The 22,191-nt window shown below is 40.8% G+C and overlaps 1 protein-coding gene across 1 annotated transcript in view; it reads left to right on the top strand.

Annotated features, from left to right (window-relative positions):
* The window catches only part of SPATA17 (spermatogenesis associated 17), an 85,179-nt gene that overhangs the window by 17,516 nt on the left and 45,472 nt on the right, over nt 1–22,191 (top strand). Inside the window, exons 5-6 of the mRNA XM_045817746.1 lie at nt 4,431–4,534; nt 13,420–13,543. Of these exons, the coding sequence (XP_045673702.1) occupies nt 4,431–4,534; nt 13,420–13,543 (228 nt within the window). The remainder of the gene's footprint in view (nt 1–4,430; nt 4,535–13,419; nt 13,544–22,191) is intronic.

Below are 22,191 nucleotides of genomic sequence, written 5' to 3'. Positions count from 1 at the left end.
AACATTTTATTATCCTTCCTAATTTACATGCCTGTATCCACCCCACACACACTCTGTAAGTCTCTTGGGGCCTGGGTCCTATCTTCCTAGTCTTGGTATCTACTTTCTTGGCTTAGAGTAGGTGGTTAAATAGATGTCCCCAAATAAATCAATACATGGTGTCTCTCTCTTCTTAGAGCTCTGGATCTGTGTAGAAAAATGATGAATCTCTAAAAATTAACCCAACTTTTAACATCAATTATCCATTTTCTTTTGTTTCCCACTTGTTTCTCAAATATTTTTAAAAATGTGAGAAATGATTACATGGTGGCTTTAATTAAAAATGTTAAGTCCGCCCTGGCTGGCATAGCTCAGTGGATTGAGCGCGGGCTGTGAACCAAAGTGTCACAGGTTCGATTCCTAGTCAGGGCACATGCCTGGGTTGCAGGCCATGACTCCCAGCAACCGCACATTGACGTTTCTCTCTCTCTCTATCTCCTTCCCTTCCCTCTCTAAAAATAAATAAATAAAATATTTTAAAAAATGTTAATTCCATCAGATATATAAGGCTCCATCTCAGCCTCCTAAATTATTTATAATCCTATTTTTTATATTTATCATGCTATGAAGGATTTGTGTTTAGAATAATGACTCCAAGATTAGATAAAGATAAATAGGTAAAATCACTCATGAAAAAAAATATTGTCAGTCTCTTATATACTGGGCGATATGTTAGGTTCTAGGAATACAAAATGTGCAAAATGAATAAGACACAGTCTCATTCATGCAGAAAAAGATATGTTGAAATATTAGCTTCCGAAATAGAAGGGAAAGGACCATCTGGACAACCATGAATGTTTGCCTGGTAATGGCCAGAGACTGAAATGTTCTATCACCACGCAAAATAGTCTCTCTTCCTCCCTCCTACTCCTTCTAGTACCAAATCATTGCAAAGCAGTTAGCTAGGTTTGTAGAAAAACAAAGTGGGGAGTCAGGTAGAGTGAAGACACAGAAGATTAAAGAGAAGAGTCTGCAAATGGAATAATTATCCAGATATCTTCTACTAGCCGCAAATAGCTGGTTAAGATACACACACACACACACACACACACACACACACAGTGACACCTAGTATGAAAACTTGGAGATTACTATTTTTTAGCCATCTTATCTTTGGAAACTTAGGAAACCCACTTTCCTGTGTTCACTGTATGGTCTTCAGGAGTTGAGCATTCTAATTTTTTTTTAGAAAAGTATAATTTTGAATAAGAGTTCTACTCACATGCTGTCACACACATTTAGAGCAGCCTCACTAGGCAGTTACCAGTGAATTTGTCGCCCATGTCTTCATTTTGATTTTAGGTGAGAAGGCGTTATTTTTCTCTCTTCTGATAACATGAAGGTTATTACGAATTTTGAAGAATAGAAGCAAACCCAGTGGCGGAAGATCTTTTTCCATGAGCGGATAACTTTGACAAATCAAGGTTTTGCCATTTGTTTTAGTGCCTAAAATAAACATTATTTATAAGACCACTTACATTTTGATGTTACTTAATGAGGAATATGCATCATTGATTTGACTAGCGTAAGAGGTCATTTGGAAGTTGCCCGTTAACAAGCTGTAATCTGCTGAGCACACAATGACTTTGTTTAATATTATCCATTCAGAGCTGATCAATGACAATAATTGTTTTATACCAATCACTCCTGAAAGTTGCTAATTACTTTGAAGGGCACGAATACCAGCCCTTTTTCTTTCTTTCTTTCTTTTTTTTTTTTTTTGGAAGTTGCAACCTCTTCACCTTAAAATTAAGAAGAAACGTGGTTGGCAAAAGTCACCCTGCCTCTTAAAAGCACTTTTATTAAAAATTAAAGGTTTATTCAGTAGAACTGGGAGATCAACAGGAAATTTAGGCAAAATGCAAGATGTCTGGGCATCGCAGTAACGGAGAGCTGGGATTGTATCCAGATTACGCCAGTTACTTTTAGCCGGCTCCGTGTTCTTTCCCAAGTTGCCGAACCTCGGATTCTTCATCTTTAAGGTGGAGCTCCTGGCCCGGCCACAGGGCTCTCCCGGGAAAACCTGTGCCGCAGTGAGCAGGACACCTGGCCCGTTCAGGGAGCGCAGTCCATTCTAGATCCTTCTCTCCCCCGGACGGCAGCGCCTTCGCCCACTAGAAGGCTCAGTTTCTTCCAGCTCTCTGCACTCACCTCTGACAAAGCCACTTAGGGATTGATTGATTATACTTTAATGTGGGCAAGTTTTAATTCGTTAACCACCACTCACTTATTACGTGCTTTAGTGCCCAATTGTGAATACAAAGATTTGTCCTGGAAAGGAGTTTTATCCTGCCTTTGGGGAGATGCCTGGGCAGTTAGGGCAGGGAGAGGACTCCCAGAGCGCACCCCCACTGCCAGCTCCCTGGGCGTGGGGAGGAGCCCGTCCCACCGGCTTCTGTCCGTGGCGCCCTCGCTGGTGGCGCAGATTTCTCAGCCAGCTCCAGTTTCTGTCCTCTCGGTGTTCTTGGCTGTGGGGCGAGCTCACCGCAAACCGCTGCTTCTCCGCACCCCAGCACGCCTCTTCTGTGTTTCCCGCTCCGTCATCTTTTTGAGAATGTAATGTTATTTTTTTAAGGATTTTATTTATTATTATTTATTTTTAGGGAGGGAAGGGAGAGAGAGAGAAACATCAATGTGCGGTTGCTGGGGGCTATGGCCTGCAACCCAGGAATGTACCCTAGCTGGGAATCGAACCTGGGACACTTTGGTTCCCAGCCCGCGCTCAATCCACTGAGCTATGCCAGCCAGGACTTAAGAATGTAATGTTATTTTTGAGTGATAGGTAGCCTCTCCTTTGGCATTACGTGGTAGCCTGAAACTTCACCACACATCCCGAGTCACCACGATGTCTGAGAGTGGATTTTTCTGTCGGTACTTTTGTTCACGAGTGTTCTCTTTAACACAACTGTGACTGCGCGTGCAGTAAGCGTGTGTGAAACATTTGAGGCTGCCAGGTCAGCTATATAACCTTAGGCAGCGGTTTAACCTGAGTGTCAATCTCCTCTTCTTTTACGTGAGGCTAATAATAATCTCTACCTCAGAATAATCCTACAATGATTAAATTAGGCGAATCAGGAAAATGTTCACTTATTTGCATTTATGATTTATATATGTGTACATATTCCAAATGATTATTAATTTTTCATCAGTAAAGAGGTTTGTATTAATTCCTCTCTTAGTTTCTTAGTTGTAATATGATTTTGGTTAAATTAGAAGGAGATTATTTCTAAATTGAGTATATAATTTAAAAATTAATTCTTCTTTATTTAAAGAATTCATTTCTAAAATAAGATTATTTGAAAAATATTTGGAAAGCTATCTACAATGTTGTTACATTAGCTTGCTATTCTACTTAATTTTACTTTCTAGAATTAGTGTCTCTAATTTAATTGTTCTTACAAGCTGTTTGCATATCTTAAATTATTTTTCATCATATTAAAACATTCCTTTAAAAATTTTCCCATTTAGTTTTTATCCATGTGTCCTTATACTCGTTCCTGTAAAAACTACAGGTGGAAATGGGAGGGAGAAGGGGAGGGTTGGGTGGGTGGGTTGGGATGGGAGTAAAAGATAGAAAATTGTACTGCAACAACAATTTAAATAAAATTTTTAAAAATGCATTAAAAAGATCATACTAAATGATCAAGTCAGATTCATCTCAGGGATGCAAGGATGAAAAAAATTTTCCCATTTAATATCTCAGACTGTAAAATGTCTTTTAAATGGCCATATTTTAAAACAAAAATAGATGATCAGAATTTAAGTAAAACATTTTTTCTTGTTTATTCCTCTTAGCAGTTTTCCAATCTATAAGTAAAATGATACAAGTATTTATCTTACAGGAATGTTCTAAAGATTAAATTCATAAATACAGGCAAACCTTTAGAATAGTGCCTCTCACCTAATAAGAACTCAATAAATGTTAGCTATTGTCATTGTTAAAGTATTAAAGTAGCATGATGAAGATACAAGACATTTTGTTTAAAAATTGACAGCACTGAGTTTAAAAAGCCCTTTTTAAAAATTTATTTCAGTGTGACCAAATACAAGCTTCAAGTCCGTTGGTCATGTGAATATCAAAAACCTGTTCAGTCAGGAAGTGGTACAGCAAATGTTTAATCTTTCAATAGTTAATTTTACATTTAGTATTTGTGAAACAATTGTAAATGTTTTGAAATAAATTATATTCTATAAGGTTGTTTTGTTATTATATATTTTCTGATATTAAATCTAGGACTTCAACCTCCATGTGTAATCTATAGTTAGATTAGTAGAAAAGCCTTAAATCTGATATGAATTATCACCCATCATTATTTTTATTTTGAAGAACTATTAATGGTTTCACGAAAAACGTTGACTGACACATTGTATCTTTTCGTTGACTGCCACAGATCCAGAGGTGCTGGCGAGGCTATCGGATCCGGAAACACTGCTTCGATTATGTCTGCTTGAAGGAGTACCTGAGAGCTGTCTCAAAGACCAATGACTCAGTTATGTGAGTGGTGTCATCCCTGGTCTACTAGTGAGAATGTTAGAGAAGTTACTCAGTAGATGTTGATCATTACCATCATGAGAAATAATTTCTCATATAGCTCAGTGGATTGAGTGGGGGCTGCGAACCAAAGCAGTGCAGGTTCAATTCCCAGTCAGGGCACATGCCTGGGTTGCAGGCCACGGCCCCCAGCAACCGCACATTGATGTTTCTCTCTCTCTCTCTCTCTTTCTCCCTCCCTTCCCTCTCTAAAAATAAATAAATAAAATCTTAAAGAAAAGAAATAATTTCTCAAACTCAGTGATATTTTAGGCAGAAATTCATTGATAAGATAGAGATAGAATTCTATTTGACTTAAAATGTATTGTTATATATTTGAATATCTTGTCCTCTTGATTATAAATTAGGTTATATTGTGCCTTGGTTCTGTGGAAAATAGTTTAGCTCAGTAAAATCAATTCAGTTAGAGTGACTTTATCTATAAAATGGTTCTGTTAGATGTGAAGCCTTAAGTATCAGCCTCAGATGTACTTTGAGAAACAGGTTCAGTAGCACGAACTGGCATCTGAAACAAAATGTCACAGAACATAATACAATGCACAGCTTGACTGCTAGGTGTTATCCCCTTGAACTCACACAGAAGCTCGTTCTACATTGCCCGCACACAGTGAGCACTTACTGTATACAAAGTGTTGTGCTAAGGCCTCTATTCTCATCATCGCCTTTGATGTTCACAACCTGTGCAGTCGGCATTATTACCTTGTCCACAATCCAAACGGAAACATTTCAGTTCTGCTTTATTATGTTTAGGACTTCCCTCTAAGCAATAATTTCCACCAGACCCTTAACTGAGGTAGAAATAGTTGTATAGATGTCTGATAAGGAATGAATAGTTATTTTAAAGTGAGGCTAAGCATAGAACATAGACAATGTACTATTTCTAATTAATTATTCGGTCAAATTCAGTGAAACTCATTCAGAGTCAATATTAAGAGTAATCTCTATATTATATTAATTTTCTTTAATGAAACCCATTCATTTGCTTTTGAAAGGTGTTATAATCCTACCCACTAAGACCATTTATTTTTACTGAGCAAATAATCATAAGTTAAAGACTGGTGCATTTTCCATTTTGGTCCATGAAAAATATTTGAACCCTGAACAAGCGGCTGTGTTGCAGACTCCTCCGGCAGGTCAGTTGTCAGGCGCCTCCATCAGTGGGCTGTGGCGTCATGCCGTTTATTTGTATCATTTGAACACAAAGTAACTTCCCAGGGTGTCGGCGGCGAGTCTGCACGGCAAGGCAGGACAGCAGACGAGTTGCAGCCCCATGAAGCTCTAACACGTCATTGGCTGTCAGGTCAGCCTTGTTATGCTGTCCATCCTCATTTAACTATCCCACAAGATCTCTTAATGCAGTTAAGCCCCAAGTTCACTGCAATAATTCTGTGGCAAGAGTTTGTGCAATGTAACAATTCATCACTTGTCAGGAAGGCACTTTTAGTTTATACATTTAATAAGGGCACCCTCGAGCTTGGTTAATTAGAAGTGAACAGTTTGCATATTGACTAAATGCAGAGTGTCATTGCCACCACGGCCTATTGCCTGCATGAATTATTTCTCTATCTGCAATAAACAGCTGGGTAATTATTACCGCCATAATCAGATAAATTCCTTCTGTAAGGCTTTTCTTACATGGCAATTCTTTGAACTCATCCAAAGCTGAGCAAAATTTATGAACTCCAGCAGCGAGGCCACTTTTTCATACTCTGCTGTCCCTGTTCCCCATTTCAAGGACGTAAGTGGAGCACCATAGATATTGTGTAAACAGGGACAATACCTATGATTGCCTAAAGATAATGTTGCACAAACCCCACTTAAAAAATATAATATTCTGATCTCAGCCAACCAAACGATAGTGGTTTGGCTTCCTCCTAATTGTAGCCAAATGATGGGCTCTTTCAGTAAGGGCTCCCTATGCTGTAAAGAAAATGACATTTTACTTTTCCAGAACCAAATTAGTCTGTAATGTTAACTATACACGTGAATATTTTCTGTGGTATCATTTTATATGTGAAGATGCAACAGTTACAGCAATTAATTTGGTAGTATTTAGGTAACATAGCAGAGTGTCTAACTTAAAATATAGTTATATTCTTTGCTTTGAAAACAGTATATAACTTATCCATAATTAGAAATTAATGGCGTAATCCAAATACTGTATTTTTCGGACCATAAGACACACCTAGGTTTTAGAGGAGGAAAATAGGGAAAAACATGCAAAGCAAAAATGTGGTAAAGTATTTAATAACATAAATAACATAATATTTCACCAATGTAAATGTAAACAGAACTCAACAGCAGCATTAACAACTATTATTCCTCCCAAATTTGGGGGGCAAAAAGTATGTCTTACAGTCTAAAGAATACGGTAATCACTTTCAATATGGAATGATATGAACAATGTGATCAGAGCCGTTTCACATACTCTATGTATTTTTAATAAGAATGCATTATCTTCAATAATTTGCTATTTTCAAAATAAAATTTAAGGCAAGGCCTATAAAAAGGAAAAAGAGCTCCATTCCCAAGATAGAATTAATAAAAGGAAAAAGCTTATGATACTGAGTATAATTTATTTACATAGGTATTAATCATTTTCAAGTTTAACTCTCAACACGGTGAATTTCAAGCAGGAAAACGCAGGGCAGTAACTAATGGTGTGATTGACATATAGTTAGTTAAGGATGCCCCCGTGTGAGGATGGAGAAGCCCTAACGGTATATCCCCAAGGAACAGCTTTTCCCAGCACTAATTCTAAAAGAATTTCCACCTGTGAGTCTTTACCAGGAAACACTAATGAAAAGAGCAGTGACTTATGTAACTTTTTTTAAAAAAAAAAACAGCAAAAAGCTTATCTGAACTTTATGTCTATCTTTTTTCTTTTTGTGGAGATGTTTGAGTGGGGGAGGAAATGCCAGAGTATAGCATCGGATTGTTACTCATTTGAAAAGAAGGGACAAAAGTACGTTGGCTGGTGGACTCAGCCCTGTGCTTGTCCGGTTCGATGGAATGAATGGGTGGGTAGCTCTTGTCTCTCACGTGGCACAGCTGATCTTCCGACAGGAGGAGGAGGGAGAGAGTTCCTTCCCACTTGTCTTCCCTTTTAATTCTGTGATATGGACTGGTAATGTATTTGTATTTAGCATTGCTGATTGAGAGCAGATTTATATAGTGGAAATCAGATTCAGGAACTCGAGAGATTAATGATATACAGAGGTTTCGGTCACACTGGGAAACATGTGTAGGTTCCTGTGCAAGTGCATCGAGAAAATGTAACTATTGCTGAAAAGCCACTTGCCGTGCTCTCCGGGAGGGTTTTGCCCTCACCTTCTCCGGCCTCGTGGGAGCACATGACGCTGTGGATAACTTTCCAGTCTCGTCTCTCCTGTCACGGGAATTATGTGACGCCACTCTGCCTGGTTTCATTTTAACAGTTTCTTCCCCACATGCTTTGTGGACTCGCCTTCATTCACCAGGTCACTTCCATTGTCACTCCAGATGCCCTGGACCGTCTCAGCCATTCCCGTAGCTTCTGCTGCCTCTTGTATTCTGGCGATGCATAAATCTGAATATTCTCCGGCTGAGAATTTTCGTCTGATTGTTAACCGTAACCATCCATTCATAGGCCTGCTGACGTGGCCCCTTGGGCATCCGCAGACGCCCCGAGCTGAGCATGTTTGCATACAAAATAATTATCCTCCCAAACCTATCATTTCTTTTCCTAGCTCTCTGTTCTCTGTCCTCATCGGTCTATTCTTCCTACTGCTGCCTACCACATTCTTCTAAAATGCAAATCCGATGGATGGAATGTGTTATATTTCCTTCCTTTCATGGGTTCCCTAGTAGGAGATGATGTAGGGGTTCTTAGAAACCTATAAAATATAAATGCTGGGGTGGTCTTTCAGAGTAGCTTCTTAGCATTAGACTTAAGCAAACTGAAAATGAACATTTGCGTTATTCTGGGGGAACCGTCCAGCCCCGTTCCACTGCACTGAGTCCCATCTGTCCCTCCAGAGAGCCTGCCCACGTGCAGCCCAGCTCCAAGGCCGCCGCGTCCATGAGGCCTCTTCTGAGCCCTCCAATCAGAATCATTTTATTAAATAGTTATAATACTTAAAAACCCGGATCTTTGAGGAAAAATGCTAACATGTGTCTTAGTCAAAATACTATTGCAGAAGGAGAATTGCTAGTCTTTACATATATCTGAAAAAGCAGAAATCGAGTGATAAAGTGGAAATGCAGGCAGAGGTATCACACTACAAAAGCAATGAATTAATAAAACATTACTTACTTTAAAAAATACTTTTTATTGCCACTTTGCAGTGCTTTCCAGCTTTTTACTTGCCATTTTCTTTCTGATCTCTCCATGTCCTCTCTCTGGAGCGTGGAGAAAGAAAGCCCCTCCAGCCTAGTTTGCTTCTCTCTCTCTCTCTGTTCTTTGCGTGGCGATTTTGTGGCCTTTTCTTATCCTGACCAACAAGGAATGTGATGAGGTTCTGTTTGGCATTCATATGGAAGTCGTTCCTGGGACCGATTATAAAACGACTCTTCGATAAGCAGTTTTCTAAAACTCATTAGATAGTTTTCTTGAAATTACATGTGATGTGCTGCTTTGAAATACGTTCGTGTCATCCCGTGGCACGGTATCGCTGTGTGACAGCGCCAGGATCGGTTCGGAGATGCCCTTGGTCCTTGTTCAGTGGATCGCGTGCAAAGGCAGCGGCGATCCTTCCTGCTTTCAAGTGAAGTTAACACTTTTGAAATGAGAGACGGCAGTGTGTGGTTGGTGGTGAGCAAACACACAGTCAATGAGATCTTGCGATTCTTTTCGTCTGAAATGGGAACTTGAGCTACTCAGCTCCGAACTCTACCCCAAACCAAACTTCAGGAGCTTGGCCCTCACCCACCCACAGCCAAATCACAGTGAAGACTGCAGGAGAGCCCGTTCTGAGTTCCCCTCGCCGTCTGCAAAGCCTCCTCCTCTCACAAAGAACAGGAGCCTCATTAATAATACCTGCCCCTCGCCAACCTCAGCAGAGTGTTGTGAGGACGAATTAATGTCTGTGAAGCCCTCGGAGCTCCTGGAAATAATGCACAATGTAAATACATGTCATTATTATGCCTATTATTGTGCTTAGCTCGAGGCCGCTCTCAATTATTTGACATCGTGTAGGTTACATGAAAGTTTGCTTCCATTTAGAGAAACTATCCAGAACAGTCAAAGGAAAATAATTGTACAGTGAAATATGTGCATATTTCCAGAAGGAATACTGTACAAAAGAATTCCTTTCAAGAAGGTTTATTCAAAAGAGCAAGAAGAAGAAAAAAAAATTGATTTTCATGAATGATCTTTGAATGGAGTCTTATTGCTTTTTTTTAAAATCATGCAAAGTAGGCAAATGAAATAATGGCACAATTGGATGGTCCCCTTTTATGATCAGAGTGCAGTCATGGTATTGTAATTTTACAGCATCCACCATTAGCATCTTCTTTCACTTTCTTCCCTTCTCAGAATACCTAGTCTATAGAGGACAAATTTGCCAGCATTACCCTTAGAAAGTCCGTTCACCCTTGCTCAGCAAGCCTTTCTCTACTCTCGTGCATTTTCCCTGCTTTACTCTTTACTGTTGATGGGTCACGTCTACCAAAGACGGGCGGGGGGGGAGGGGACCGTCCAGTCCCGTTCCACTGCACTCGGTCACAGCTCTCTCTCCAGAGAGTCTGCCCACGTGCAGCCCAACTCCAAGGCCATCGCGTCCATGAGGCCTCTTCTGACCCCTCCAATCAGAAGCGAGCTCTCTGAGCTGAAGCACGCCTATGCACTTCTCTGTTGACTTTTTCTATCAGTGGTCTAGTGATTAGCTATTTCATTTGCAAGTGACATGAAGATGGGGACTGGGCTTTGCACATCTTTATTTCTTTTAATATTTTAAACGTACTTGAGACTGCCTGACTGAATTAACAAATAACTATCCGTTTCCTCGTGATAGTTACTCTTCAGGCAGCTTAGACGTTTTAAAGAGAAATTCAAAATGCAACACGCAAATTTTCAGGAGTAACCGAAAAGGAGGATGTGTTTGCACGGCTCTCTCCCATCTCCTGGGTCCCGCCGACCAACGTGTGTCCCGGGCCCCACGCCTCTCGGGAAGCCAGAGTCCACATGGTGCATTGTGGGGTTCCATCCCCAAGGCGCACCCTGGTCGGGAGAGAGAAGGGAGGAGATCATGGAGAGAACTAGAGGAAGTGTACGAGATCCGTAATCCTGTTGAATAGATCAAGCGAAGAGCGTGGTACCTGGCTTAGAGTAAAACTCAAAAACAGCTAACACATGTCACCGATGCACCAACCCTACTCTGAACACTTTACATAGATTAATTCACTTCATTCTCACAATAGCTTGATGAAAGAAGATGTATCAGGCAACAACAGCTTGGTGCGGAGTGAGAGAATCTGCAAACCTAAGGAGTCTGAGTCCCTTTCTGCCACTAATTGTTATTGAGTTGGTCACTTCCATCGCCCTTTGTGTTTCCGTATTGTTAAAATATGGTAATCAGTAACACCTATCCCATACACTCCGCGGGATTGTTGGTTGGTTCTTTTTTTTTTTTTTTTGAGAATAGAAAGGATACATCTGAAATGAAAAAAAAAATCTGACATTATCTGGAAAATTTTGAAGTATTTTAAAAGTACTGGATTCAAAAACCCCTGCATGAGAAAATAGATAATTTGTATAATTTTGCAGAAACCCCCAGTTAGAATGGTTTTCATCATTTACTCTTTCATGGGATCTCCATTTGTATTATGTCCTTGACACGGAGCCGTCGCTCCACCCCTGTTGATATCACAAGAGCCTGTATATCAAGGATAAATAATTTATTCAACTCTCCCGACTTGGTCGTTGAACAAAGACTCTTTGACATACACATAACTCTGGCGTTCAGTGTATCTGCACACTCGCGAATACGGCGATAACTCAATTAGCAATGCAAGGCTGATTCTTTTTAATAATTGTATGAAAATATTCAATTTATTACTTCGTGTTCTGAGAGTACCCCAGTTAGTTTTTCTACTGCCCTGTCCACCATCCTGGGTTTATTTTCAGGTCTCCTCAGCTCCTGCTGGGCTTCCTCTGCGTTTTCTTCACGTGCGAGAAGCCGACACCCTTTCGCACCTCCCTCAGTTCCAGCTTCCCTCGCCCAGCTCCCCAAGTGCGCACTGTTTGTACTTTACGTTCCCGTATCCTGAAGATGAACTGTTCCTTCTCCTTGCCATAATTTACAGTTTTGATTTTGTGTCAAGTCCCGTGTACTTCTTTGTACCTCGCTTGTTCACGTGTGTGTTCATCAGACGGGGCCGTTTTTCTTTCTTGGGTTGGACCTCATACTCATTAAATCATTCATAAAGCACAAACTCCTTTTGTAGATAGATTTTTAAAATTTTTTTCTGATCGCTCAGAAAATCGCTGTCCTTATCTTTGGAGGGACATAAATTGTATGCATGCATATCTGAGTAATTACCCTGGCAGTGGTAATTTATTGCTTATTTTAAATTACCTTAAGGACTTATAAGAGGAACTATAGAAGAAATACTTATTTTTTCCATAATATGAAAAGCAAAGTTGAAAATCCATAATCTGTTCCACTTTTTATGTAACATATGATTGTTATTTTTCCTGGTAAAAACTCTCATTTATTCATAAGGGACTGCCTTGAAATTTGTACGTTAAGGACAAAGAAAGGTCAGCAGTCCCTCCAACTCCTGGTTCTTTGTCAAAAATGGACACAGTTAATGAGGTTTGTTTGGTACAGAGCAAATTCTCAGACACAGATAGAGATCCTTTCAATGGAAACAAATTTGTTTGGCTTTACCAGGATACTTAGTGATTAATAACAGCCTCACCACGATGCAGGCCAGACAGGTCTGAGTGCCTGCCTGCCCACACAGTCTGAGTGTGCAGCCAACCTGGCTCTGTGGGCTCAGGAACCGCCCCCCCGCCCCAACACTCTGCATGAAGTAGAATAGGCCGTTTTCTGACTCCTTTTTCATATTAATAAGCAATTTTCAAGAGAAGGGTGGCAAAGTGAGGGCCACGCCACTCCAAGTAATTCATTTATTTTGCAATTTAATCTTATGTTGAAAAAAATTGCTCGGCTGCAGTAGTACGGCGTGGTGATTTTTAAACGTCAGTGTGTTTCAGAAGTAACCTTGTAGGAAGTATTGGATTAGCAGTGTTTAACGGGAAACTGAAACAAAAATGGTTCTAGACAGTGAGGTAGAAATGAGAATTTTTTTCTTCTTTTTGGAATTTCCCCCTCTACTTTCTCTGATATGTTTGAGGTAAAGACTCAGATGATTCACTTAAAATGGATTAAGCATATGTATAAAAGCCACTTTTAAAATTAGCCCATTAGTTAGTATGCAAAGTAAATGATTAGACATTTATGAATAGAAAAACAAAATCCACAGGAAATCAGAAGATCAAATGTTTTCTTGAGATATGTAAGCAGGTCCAAAATAGTTAATCTCCAACCAAAGAAGTTAATAGACTAATTCACTTATTTTGCATTTGATACAGTTTCTCAGTTATTGGATTACTTATAAGGTATATTTGATTTTAAAAATTTAACCACTGAAAAATCACTTTAAATGCTTGTTAAAGATTGCAAGGGTCCCCTTAGAATGTGCAGCCAAGAGAGATCACACCATTGATTTCGATGAGTGTGGATGCTGGTTGCCCCTCCAAAACTTGATTGCCATTAGCGAAAGAATGAAAACATAAGCAGGTTGTCAGTATCAGGAGTAATCGCAGCTGGCTTTTGGTGCAGGGAGGCTCTGGAGGAGTTCGCGGAGATCAAAGAAAGAGAAGAGAGGGAGGCTGCCCTGCAAAGGGAGAAGAAGAAAAAAGATTACCAAGCCCGAAAGATGCATTACCTCCTCAGCACGAAGCAGGTGGGTCTACCTGTGCCTGACAGCTCCCGTAAGCCACTGGGGCCCCGGCCTGACAGAGATAAACTAGCAGCCTGGATGGGACATGACTTGTTGAAAGATATCGCAAAGACACGACTTGGAGTTCAATTCCGTGTTGCTGCGCAGGCGCACGCAGGCACCCCGACTCCTCTGAGACAGGGGCCTCTGAGAGTCCGCTGCCCCGCGCTGGCCGGAGGGTCCGAGTCAGCAGCCTGCTCTCCCACGGTGTTAACCCAACACGGAGGGCGCAGCCTGGCCCTCCAGACCGGTTCTGGGGAGCTCCTTGCTGTGTTGCGAATTGATCAAGAACTAACATGTTACAAAGCCGAGATAGCTTTCTGGATCCTTTGCACCCTTTGCAAATTCTGGTGCAAGCCTTCGGGTACAGCTTTGAACAAGAGTCCCTCAGCAATTCCATCTTCACACAGGAAAATAAATGTGGAATTTGGAATATTTAGAAATTTGTTTCCTTAGTTGGTAAAAATTTCAGGGCTTAGGATCCTGTTATGTCTGCTAAGAAAAAAACACACTGTGTGTAGAATATTCTGCTCACAGATATAGTTCTAAAAAAGCACGAATTGACCTTTAGGAAGATATAGCAATTTCCAGGTTTTTATTTTTTCTTCCAGACTTTCCTTCAGTCCGGTCTCATAATTCTAGCAACAGTCACATATTTCAATGTGTTCAGTTATGGGCAAGTCGAGTCCCTGGAGAGGATGGTGAGGTCTGACATGCAGTGTCATCCTTAGAGGCATCCAGGTCCAAAAGCACGTGAAGTGCCAGCTGGCCACGGCCGTTTGCACCCGGACCTCCTCATCTCTAGCCTCTGTCGGGCTGTCTGAGCAAAACTTTTCAATAACGATGACGGTCACAGTATTTACTTAGGTATCTATAGCTCGGTTACCTTCGTGTAACAGGCAAGGAAACTGAAACTCCAATTATTTCAAAATAATTTAGAAAGAAAAAGTCACAGTATTTCTACTTTTCATGATAAAATCCATGACAATGTAAATATTTTAGCTGTATGATTAGTGAGCTACATTTTTTAAACATAGAACTGCAAATCAGGAATTCTCTTTAGCAAAAGTTTTTTCAAATTCATGCACTAGTGATTTCAACTTTGATGGAACCCTTTAAACCTGATAATAATTCTTAGGTAGATTTGTTTCTTTTGATAACCCTGACCTCTCTTTATATTGGGTTGGCCAAAAAGTCTGTTTAGTTTTTTCCATGAGATAAAAGACAAATTTTTTCATTTTCACTGCTAACTTTATTGATTTGGATATTTTGAGTATGTCAGCTGTCTCCTGGTCTTGGCGTCTAGTGGGTAGAGGCCAGGGGTGCTGCCACACACCTTCCAATGACTAAGACAGCCCCACAGCAAGGAATTATTTGGCCAAAATGTCAATAGTACCAAGAAACTTTGTAAACTTGACATGTTCAATCAGTCACAGCTCCTTCTCCATACACTGCACAAATCTTTTTTGTGTATTTCAGTTGCATCTTTACCTCTCTTGAAATAATAAACATAATACTCCAAAAATGTTACATATTTTCTTCCACCTTCAATATTAAAATGGCTGCACAAAAATTCACCAGTTTTTTTGATAAGCTTTTTAATGCACACTGATATGACAGCTGTCACAATACAGTCTAACAAAATTGTTTTGAATGAAGTTAAAGGCAATTAAGCACTACTAGGGCCATCATACAGAAAAATCTAAATGAAATTTTTGGCCAACCCAATCCTGGGAATCTTTCTTAATCTGAGTTCTAATTTTGTTCTATTTATTTACGATGGGTAGTATAGTAGAGAAAACAATTTTTTAAATTTTGAAGTCCAATTTAACTGAAACATTTGTTAATTCTGTTTTACCCAGGGTTATCTAGGCAGTGACTATGTAATGGAATAACTTAGAAAGTTCATAAAGCGTTAGTTGTTTTGCCAATACAAATAATACAATAGGAAATGCCCATGGAGTGATTGCCATGTGCCAAAGACTATGGCAGAGACTTTACATGCATTATTTTTAAACTATTTTGATTTCCTTTTAGTTTTAAAATCAAGTGCCTGACCTAATGAATTATTTCGCAAGTGACCACATGGCTCATGGATCTTAATGAATTTTCATATAATATGGCCAGTGCATTTCAGGTGTGTCTGTGTTAACAAATACACACCGCCAGTGCTGTCTAATGTTCTTCTCCTGGTTTCTGCGGAGCGGGTAGGATCAGCGTGTGCAGACTGCAGCTGGGGGACCTCTGGCCTCCAGAGCCGCCTGGCACCCAGCCATGGCATCCTCTCTCCCCCTCGCCTTTCTGCTCCCTCTCTCACATCAATCAATACAAAATTGTTTTTCAAAAAAGAAGTATATCAGGATAAGGAATCTTTAAACCCGCTTAAAACAATAATTCTAATAGCACGTTAGCAAGGAGAGAAACGCTTTCTCTTGGTGATATCAATAATTTAGAAATGATTTTAACGTAGTTTGTAGAAAACTAATTAGTAAACTAATTGTAGTAAACTTTCATAGTTCTAATACAATTTAACTTAAAGATGTAGACATAATACATTAATTTAGACAAATAGTGCTTCAAAAAAGGTGAACATTTTTGTAAGCAAAAATTGTACTTATATATTCAGACCTAGAAAATAAACAAAATCATTCATTATTTAACATGTTAATACTTTTAGAGCAATTATGCTGATATACTGACATATTCATGCTGATAGCATATTTTTCTAGTCCATTTTAAGCTCACTTTTAATACAAATCCAATGCATATCTCAAAGACTCTAAAATATATTACTAATTTTTGCTGATATTAATTATCTTTATGCAAGCAAAATGTTAGCACAAATACAAGTTACATAACTAAATAACTAATATAACAATGAGTGAATTAATAGACCCCTCAGGGTTTTATTAATTAAAAAGTCCAAGTCATATTAAAACACTTTTTGTATATGTTTATTTCAATCAGAAAGCTGAACATGGTAACTTATTTGCATAAATAATCAATCACGATTTCTAGTAGTAATAAGGTTAATTTGTTGCTACAGACATAATAGGATTAGTCAATTGTATTTCCCAGAAAATGCTATTTGTTATGCGCCCCATCACCTGTGAAACAGGATTGGGTTTAGCGCCCTTATTACGTGAACACATCAAAAAGTCTTTGTCCCTGTAAAAGTTGTATGAAAAGAAAGCTAATTTCAGTTGATTTGAGTAAGTAAAATGCATGCATTGCCTTCATTTGCGAATTTAATTTATCTTTCTGCAAAGATTGATTATGTAATAAAGTTATTTATTTTGATTCAGTAACCAGTCAGACTGAATCTAACACACATCGGACGTACTTCCTTTGAAGAAAATCTCATTTGCAGGTTTGTGTTATTCCAAATCAGCGGACTCTCATTCTGCTGTCCTTGTGCTCGGGTAATAAATTATGTTGTCTGCTCCCCCTACTGGTCGGCGTGAGCAAAGGCCTGCTGCCGGCCTCATTAAAACGTGCAGCCTCTGAAGTGTTGCCAGGGTTTTCAAAGGTCCTCCCGGACCTGTCGGCGGGGAAGTGACAGGCACAAAGGTGAAGCCCAAGATCTAAATCAGAAATCGCTAATATTTAGAAACATAGGCTGTGACATACAGTTACACACATGACAAATGTCCTGATTAGTGAAAATAATACCGTTTTTAATTGTAATCTATTAATAACAAAATAATGCAAAATATATTAACTCAGTGTAACTATGCATATTTTATTTTACGTATGGCATTTCATAGTTTACCCATATTCAAGTAAACACTGAAATGAAAATCTATAAATTTAATTACACTTTCATACATATTTTGTGGAAATAACTTTCATGTTATCCCTTATATGATAATAGATATTCAATACTTCCCTTTAATGAGCAGTAGAAATTTTTTTAATATTTTATTTATTTATTTTTAGAAAGGAAAGTGGGGGAGAAAGAGAGAGAGAGAGAAACATTAATGTGCGGTTGCCTGGGGTCATGGCCTGCAACCCAGGCATGTACCCTGGCTGGGAATCGAACCTGCGACACTTTGGTTCGCAGCCCGCACTCAATCCACTGAGCTACGCCAGCCAGGGCTTAGAAATTTTTATATGGGCTCTGATAAAACAATTTTTATTACTTATGATTCTTTAAAAGGTTAATGTTGATTAAACTTTATTTTTAATTATTTTTTGAGAGAAACAGGTAGTTTCAGCTACTGTTTTTACAAATTCACATAACATCTGCACATAGAAGGAGAATAGCTTAAACATAAAAGGTACACTCGATAGGCCCAAAACTAATTGGCCGTCCCTTGGTATGGACAACATGTTTATAAGACAATTCGCATAAGGTGAAAAAAGGCGAAAGTTGAGAACACGGCAATTCTGCCGGAGCACTGATTGCTTTCGCCGCTGTTGTCTGAGTGCTGGAAGCGGAGTGACTCTGCCACTGCGCGTGTTCAGTACACAAGTGCTCCCAGAAGAATGGCGGCCTTTCGGTGTGCACCTCCTCTGGGTGTGCGCACGCGCGTGTGTGATATGTGTCACCGTGCACGTGGTGCACCTGGAAAGCATCTCTGGAGGGCCTTCCCAGAAGCCAGGTCCTTCGGCGGTGGTCCGAAGGAGCGGGGCCCACCCATGATGGTAAAACATGCCTTGTAACAGCTCGCTGCAGTGCAGTTTAGGCCTCTTGGTCCTCAGCACTTAAAACCACATCTTTAACGTCAAAACATTGATTTTATTCCTTCCCAGTTTGTTGGCTGGACCATGGACCCTCTCTCTCTCTCTCTCTCTCTCTCTCTCTCTCTGTCTCTGTCTCTCTCTCTCTCCCCCTCTCCGTGACATACATACAAAGAGTTTATGCCTTGAGGCTCCTGGCTGTCAAGGTACCTGTATGTCCACTGTGTTGAATATTGTATTTGTGATCTTGTTCTGATGCAGCCTGATTGGGGGCTTTCACGTGGTTCCTTGCTTCAGCCTTCTGGCTTCTCCCCTCTGCTCTGTCTTACACCTTTTGACTCATTTCCTAGCCCTTCCAACACCCCTATTGTCTGAAGAACCCAAGTCCAGCGTTTTCAGCATAAGCATTCAAAAACGCTCCTGGCCCCACCCTTCCTGCTTGGCTTACCCTCCTTTGCACCCCAATATGAGCGTCACGACACAGTCTCACTTCGTAGACTAGAGATATTCACATAAGGTGTTCTGTATAAACCTGAGGCAGGCGACTTCTGGATTCAGAAGCACCCCTTTTGTCCTCCACGGCAAAGAGGCAGCGTCTCACAGAGGGTCCACCAAACACTTGGGCTTTGCCATTGTTTTGCCATTTAAGTTGCATTCCTTTTCCCCTGTTAAATTCAAGTCCTTTCTGGAAGGAGACAGCTGTTCGGTTTCCTCTTAGACTAGCTTGGTGCAAATGAGTAGCTATGACGAGGTTACGGAAAGAGCAGGAAAGGAACACGCACCCAGAGCTCGGAGACTCTGCCTAGATACCAAGACCCAGACGGGCACACGGCTGGTGATACAGGAATCGAGGGATGCCACGGAGCATGTGACTCCGGGGAGATCTGGGGAGGGAAGCGGGTATTGATGGTACTGAAAAGAAAATTAGGAGAACATGCAAGAGAAATGTGCCAAGTCTGTCCTTTTGCTTAGGGTCACTGCTACTCAATGTCACCTGTCACGTCTATCACTCACCTCTTCTTTGTTTCCTACCGCACGCAGCATTCTCAACAACTCCTAATTCCTGCGTGACCGACCCCTTAGTAACGGCAGACTTCTGCAGGGGTTGACGACATCTGACGCTAAGGCGGAATTATGGGAGCACAGAGTGGGAGATGGGTTCCTGTGTCGCGTATGCATGAGGATCTTCGACTGGGGTTTGCTGACTTCTCACAAGTTTGTGTGAATGTTCTCGGGGGGGGGGGTGTAAACAGTAGGAGCTCACGCTGATGCAGGGCTCCCCTCCGCAGGGCGCCAGGGGAGCTGGGACTCTCCAGAGGTGGCTGTTCCAGCCCTTTCTGGAAGGGGAAGCGACTTGTTCGAGGTCGCATCACCGGTTTAAATAAACTCTGTGATGTCGGGGCACCCTCAGTGCAGTCGAGCCACAGCAGAGATCGGAGTTAGTGGTCTGCATCTGTGTTCCACGACAGATTCACCTAAACAAACTCTACTTGGAAGGAACTTCATCCCGGGTTCATGGCTACCCGGTTATCTTTTCCGAAAACCTAAAAATACCAGCACTCCGATTATGCCCCGCTCCTTGAGTTAGCCTCTTCTTACCCTTTCTCTGAAATGGGTTAGCAATTACAAGAAACATTGACTCAGCATGGGTTCATGTACAAAAGTAGAGAAAAACTAAGGCCTGACTATAAAAGAGTGAAGCAGGCTAGTCCATAACAGATTTCCGTGATTGCCTCCCGTAATTCAAAGCACCTGTATTATATTAGTCTGCGCGGTGTAGTCAAAAGGAGCAACCAGCTTCCTGGGGGCCAAAATGTTGTTGTTTGGTACTCACTCTTCCTCTGGACACTTGGCTGATTTATTCTTTCCAGAAGGGTCTATAGTGAATGAAGATCACCGCCTGTGATCTTTGGATGCATAGTGTAAGAGGCAGGTCCCCAAATATGGCCCTTGATTCTCGGTCCCAAAAGAACATCCAAATCGCAAAATCATCGCATAACTTGTCACTATGGGCAGTCTCTACTCAGAAAAGGCCAAGGACTGAACCAGCATGGAGAATGAATTAGCTATTGCCTTTTACATTTCACTTCTCCCCTCTTTAACGTCATAGTTTTCATTTCCCTGCAATACGTGGAGCTGGCGCAGTCCTGATCCGTTGCCAGGACTCTTGGAAGAGACAGGGTGGCGTGGTTTAAAAACTGCCTTGGTGTGTCCCCAGTTGAGTCCCTTTCTGAGGGCCATCAGTTAACCACCACGCATCTGAGAAATAGAGGCAAAAAATGCCGATAGAAGCAAAAATTAAAGTAAAATTAATTGAGAGCCCACTTTGGTAGAAAAGTGCCTTAGCTACTTTTCTTACATATATATTTTCTTTTCAATATGTTACATTTTAAAAGTTATTTTTTTAAATGTTCTTGAACCAAAACAGACTAGAAACCTCTCCTAAATGGATGACTTGGGGCAGATTCATGTTTTGTGGGGCCTGAAGCTTATACAATTTGGGGATCTGATTTTTTTTAGAAGAAAGCATACAAAGTTACAAAATGAAGAAGATGAAAAATTTCATAAGAAGCAAAAAGTCCTTTCAAACTTATTACAACTTTAACATCTGACAATACGACAACTCCAAATCTAAAAATACAGCGATAGTCTATAAGCTGCATGACAGCTCTGTAGTGCTTGTTCTCCATATTTGGGCTTCATACTCTTGGATGGCTTCTGTATTTGCAGTAATTCTGTTGTGTTTTCTAGAAGGAGAGGAGAAAGTTTGCTCATTCTTTTCTCTAGGACTATTGACCTACATTTTTCATTGCTGTAAAAAAGTTGAACAATACATTTCTGTTTGCATATGCTGCATTAGTGAGTCTATTTTTGAAAAGGGAGATCTATTTTTCACAGGATCATTGAGAATCCAATTCTCCATTTATAATTCACACTTGCGAATTTTGGAGTAAGTTTCCATAGTCTCGCTTCTGGCTGTGTGCCTTTCAAACCCCTCATGTCTGTCCCTCCCCACCAGCGTGCAAGGCCAGAGCCCTGGAGGGTCTCGTAGCAGTGCCTCCTCTGGCCCTGCACCTGGTCCCGTGGCGCCCCGTGGGTCTGTGCACAGGGTGCAGGAATATTCTCGGAATTTACTCTCACATTGGGATTGCTGACAAATGTTAACTCTGCTTGCTTTCTCTTTATGGGACAGTTTGGAGGGAGCCGAGAAGGGTTTTATCTCATGAATATTTTCCTGCTTGGTGGCTGAAACCATACCCTTACCTTTCTATTTATTTGAAATTAGGCAGCACATATGACATAATTAGCCCTTAATGCCGCGTGTGAACTAGCTTCTCGGTCCTTTCAACCATCGGGGGGTGAGCGGCTGGAGTCTCAGCTGCCGGCCGCTCTCCCAGGAAGGCGAGCGAGCCCCACGGGCTCTTCCGGAGAGGCTGCGAGGCAGCGTGATGGTCTTGCTCAGGAAAGGGGCAGGAAGGGAGGAATGGGCTGACCCTGGTCATCGATGAAGCGTTTTTATCTTTGAGCAATCAGCTGAGATCCTGATGCAACAGAAACCCTGTTCCGCACCGAGCTACCTAGTGTTCTGTGCTTATTTTATTTGAGATGAAGGGATGATATCTGTAAGAATGAAGATGTCTTTGACATCTCACTCTGGGTCTAACTAGTAATGCGTCTTTTACTTAATGCACAGTCGTGCCAGCGAAAGAACTGGGCTTGTCCCAAATGGCAAAACAGAAACTGCCGATCGGTGTGTTCCACACCATCTGAGATGTCAAAGGCAGAAGTGCGGCACGGCATTTGTCAACGCTCTATTATCAAACAGTCAGCGGGGAAACCTGGCTGAGAAGTCACTGAATATAGCTCCTTTTTCCCTGCGCGAGTTCAGAAGAAGTTGAAACAATGACAGAAGACTTAGGCAGATGGAG

The sequence above is a fragment of the Phyllostomus hastatus genome, unplaced genomic scaffold (assembly GCF_019186645.2).
Source record: "Phyllostomus hastatus isolate PE091 unplaced genomic scaffold, TTU_PhHast_1.1 phas_contig_148, whole genome shotgun sequence".
NCBI lineage: Eukaryota > Metazoa > Chordata > Mammalia > Chiroptera > Phyllostomidae > Phyllostomus > Phyllostomus hastatus.
The sequence above is the reverse complement of the archived record's forward strand: the minus strand, read 5'-3'. Positions and strand labels throughout refer to the sequence as shown.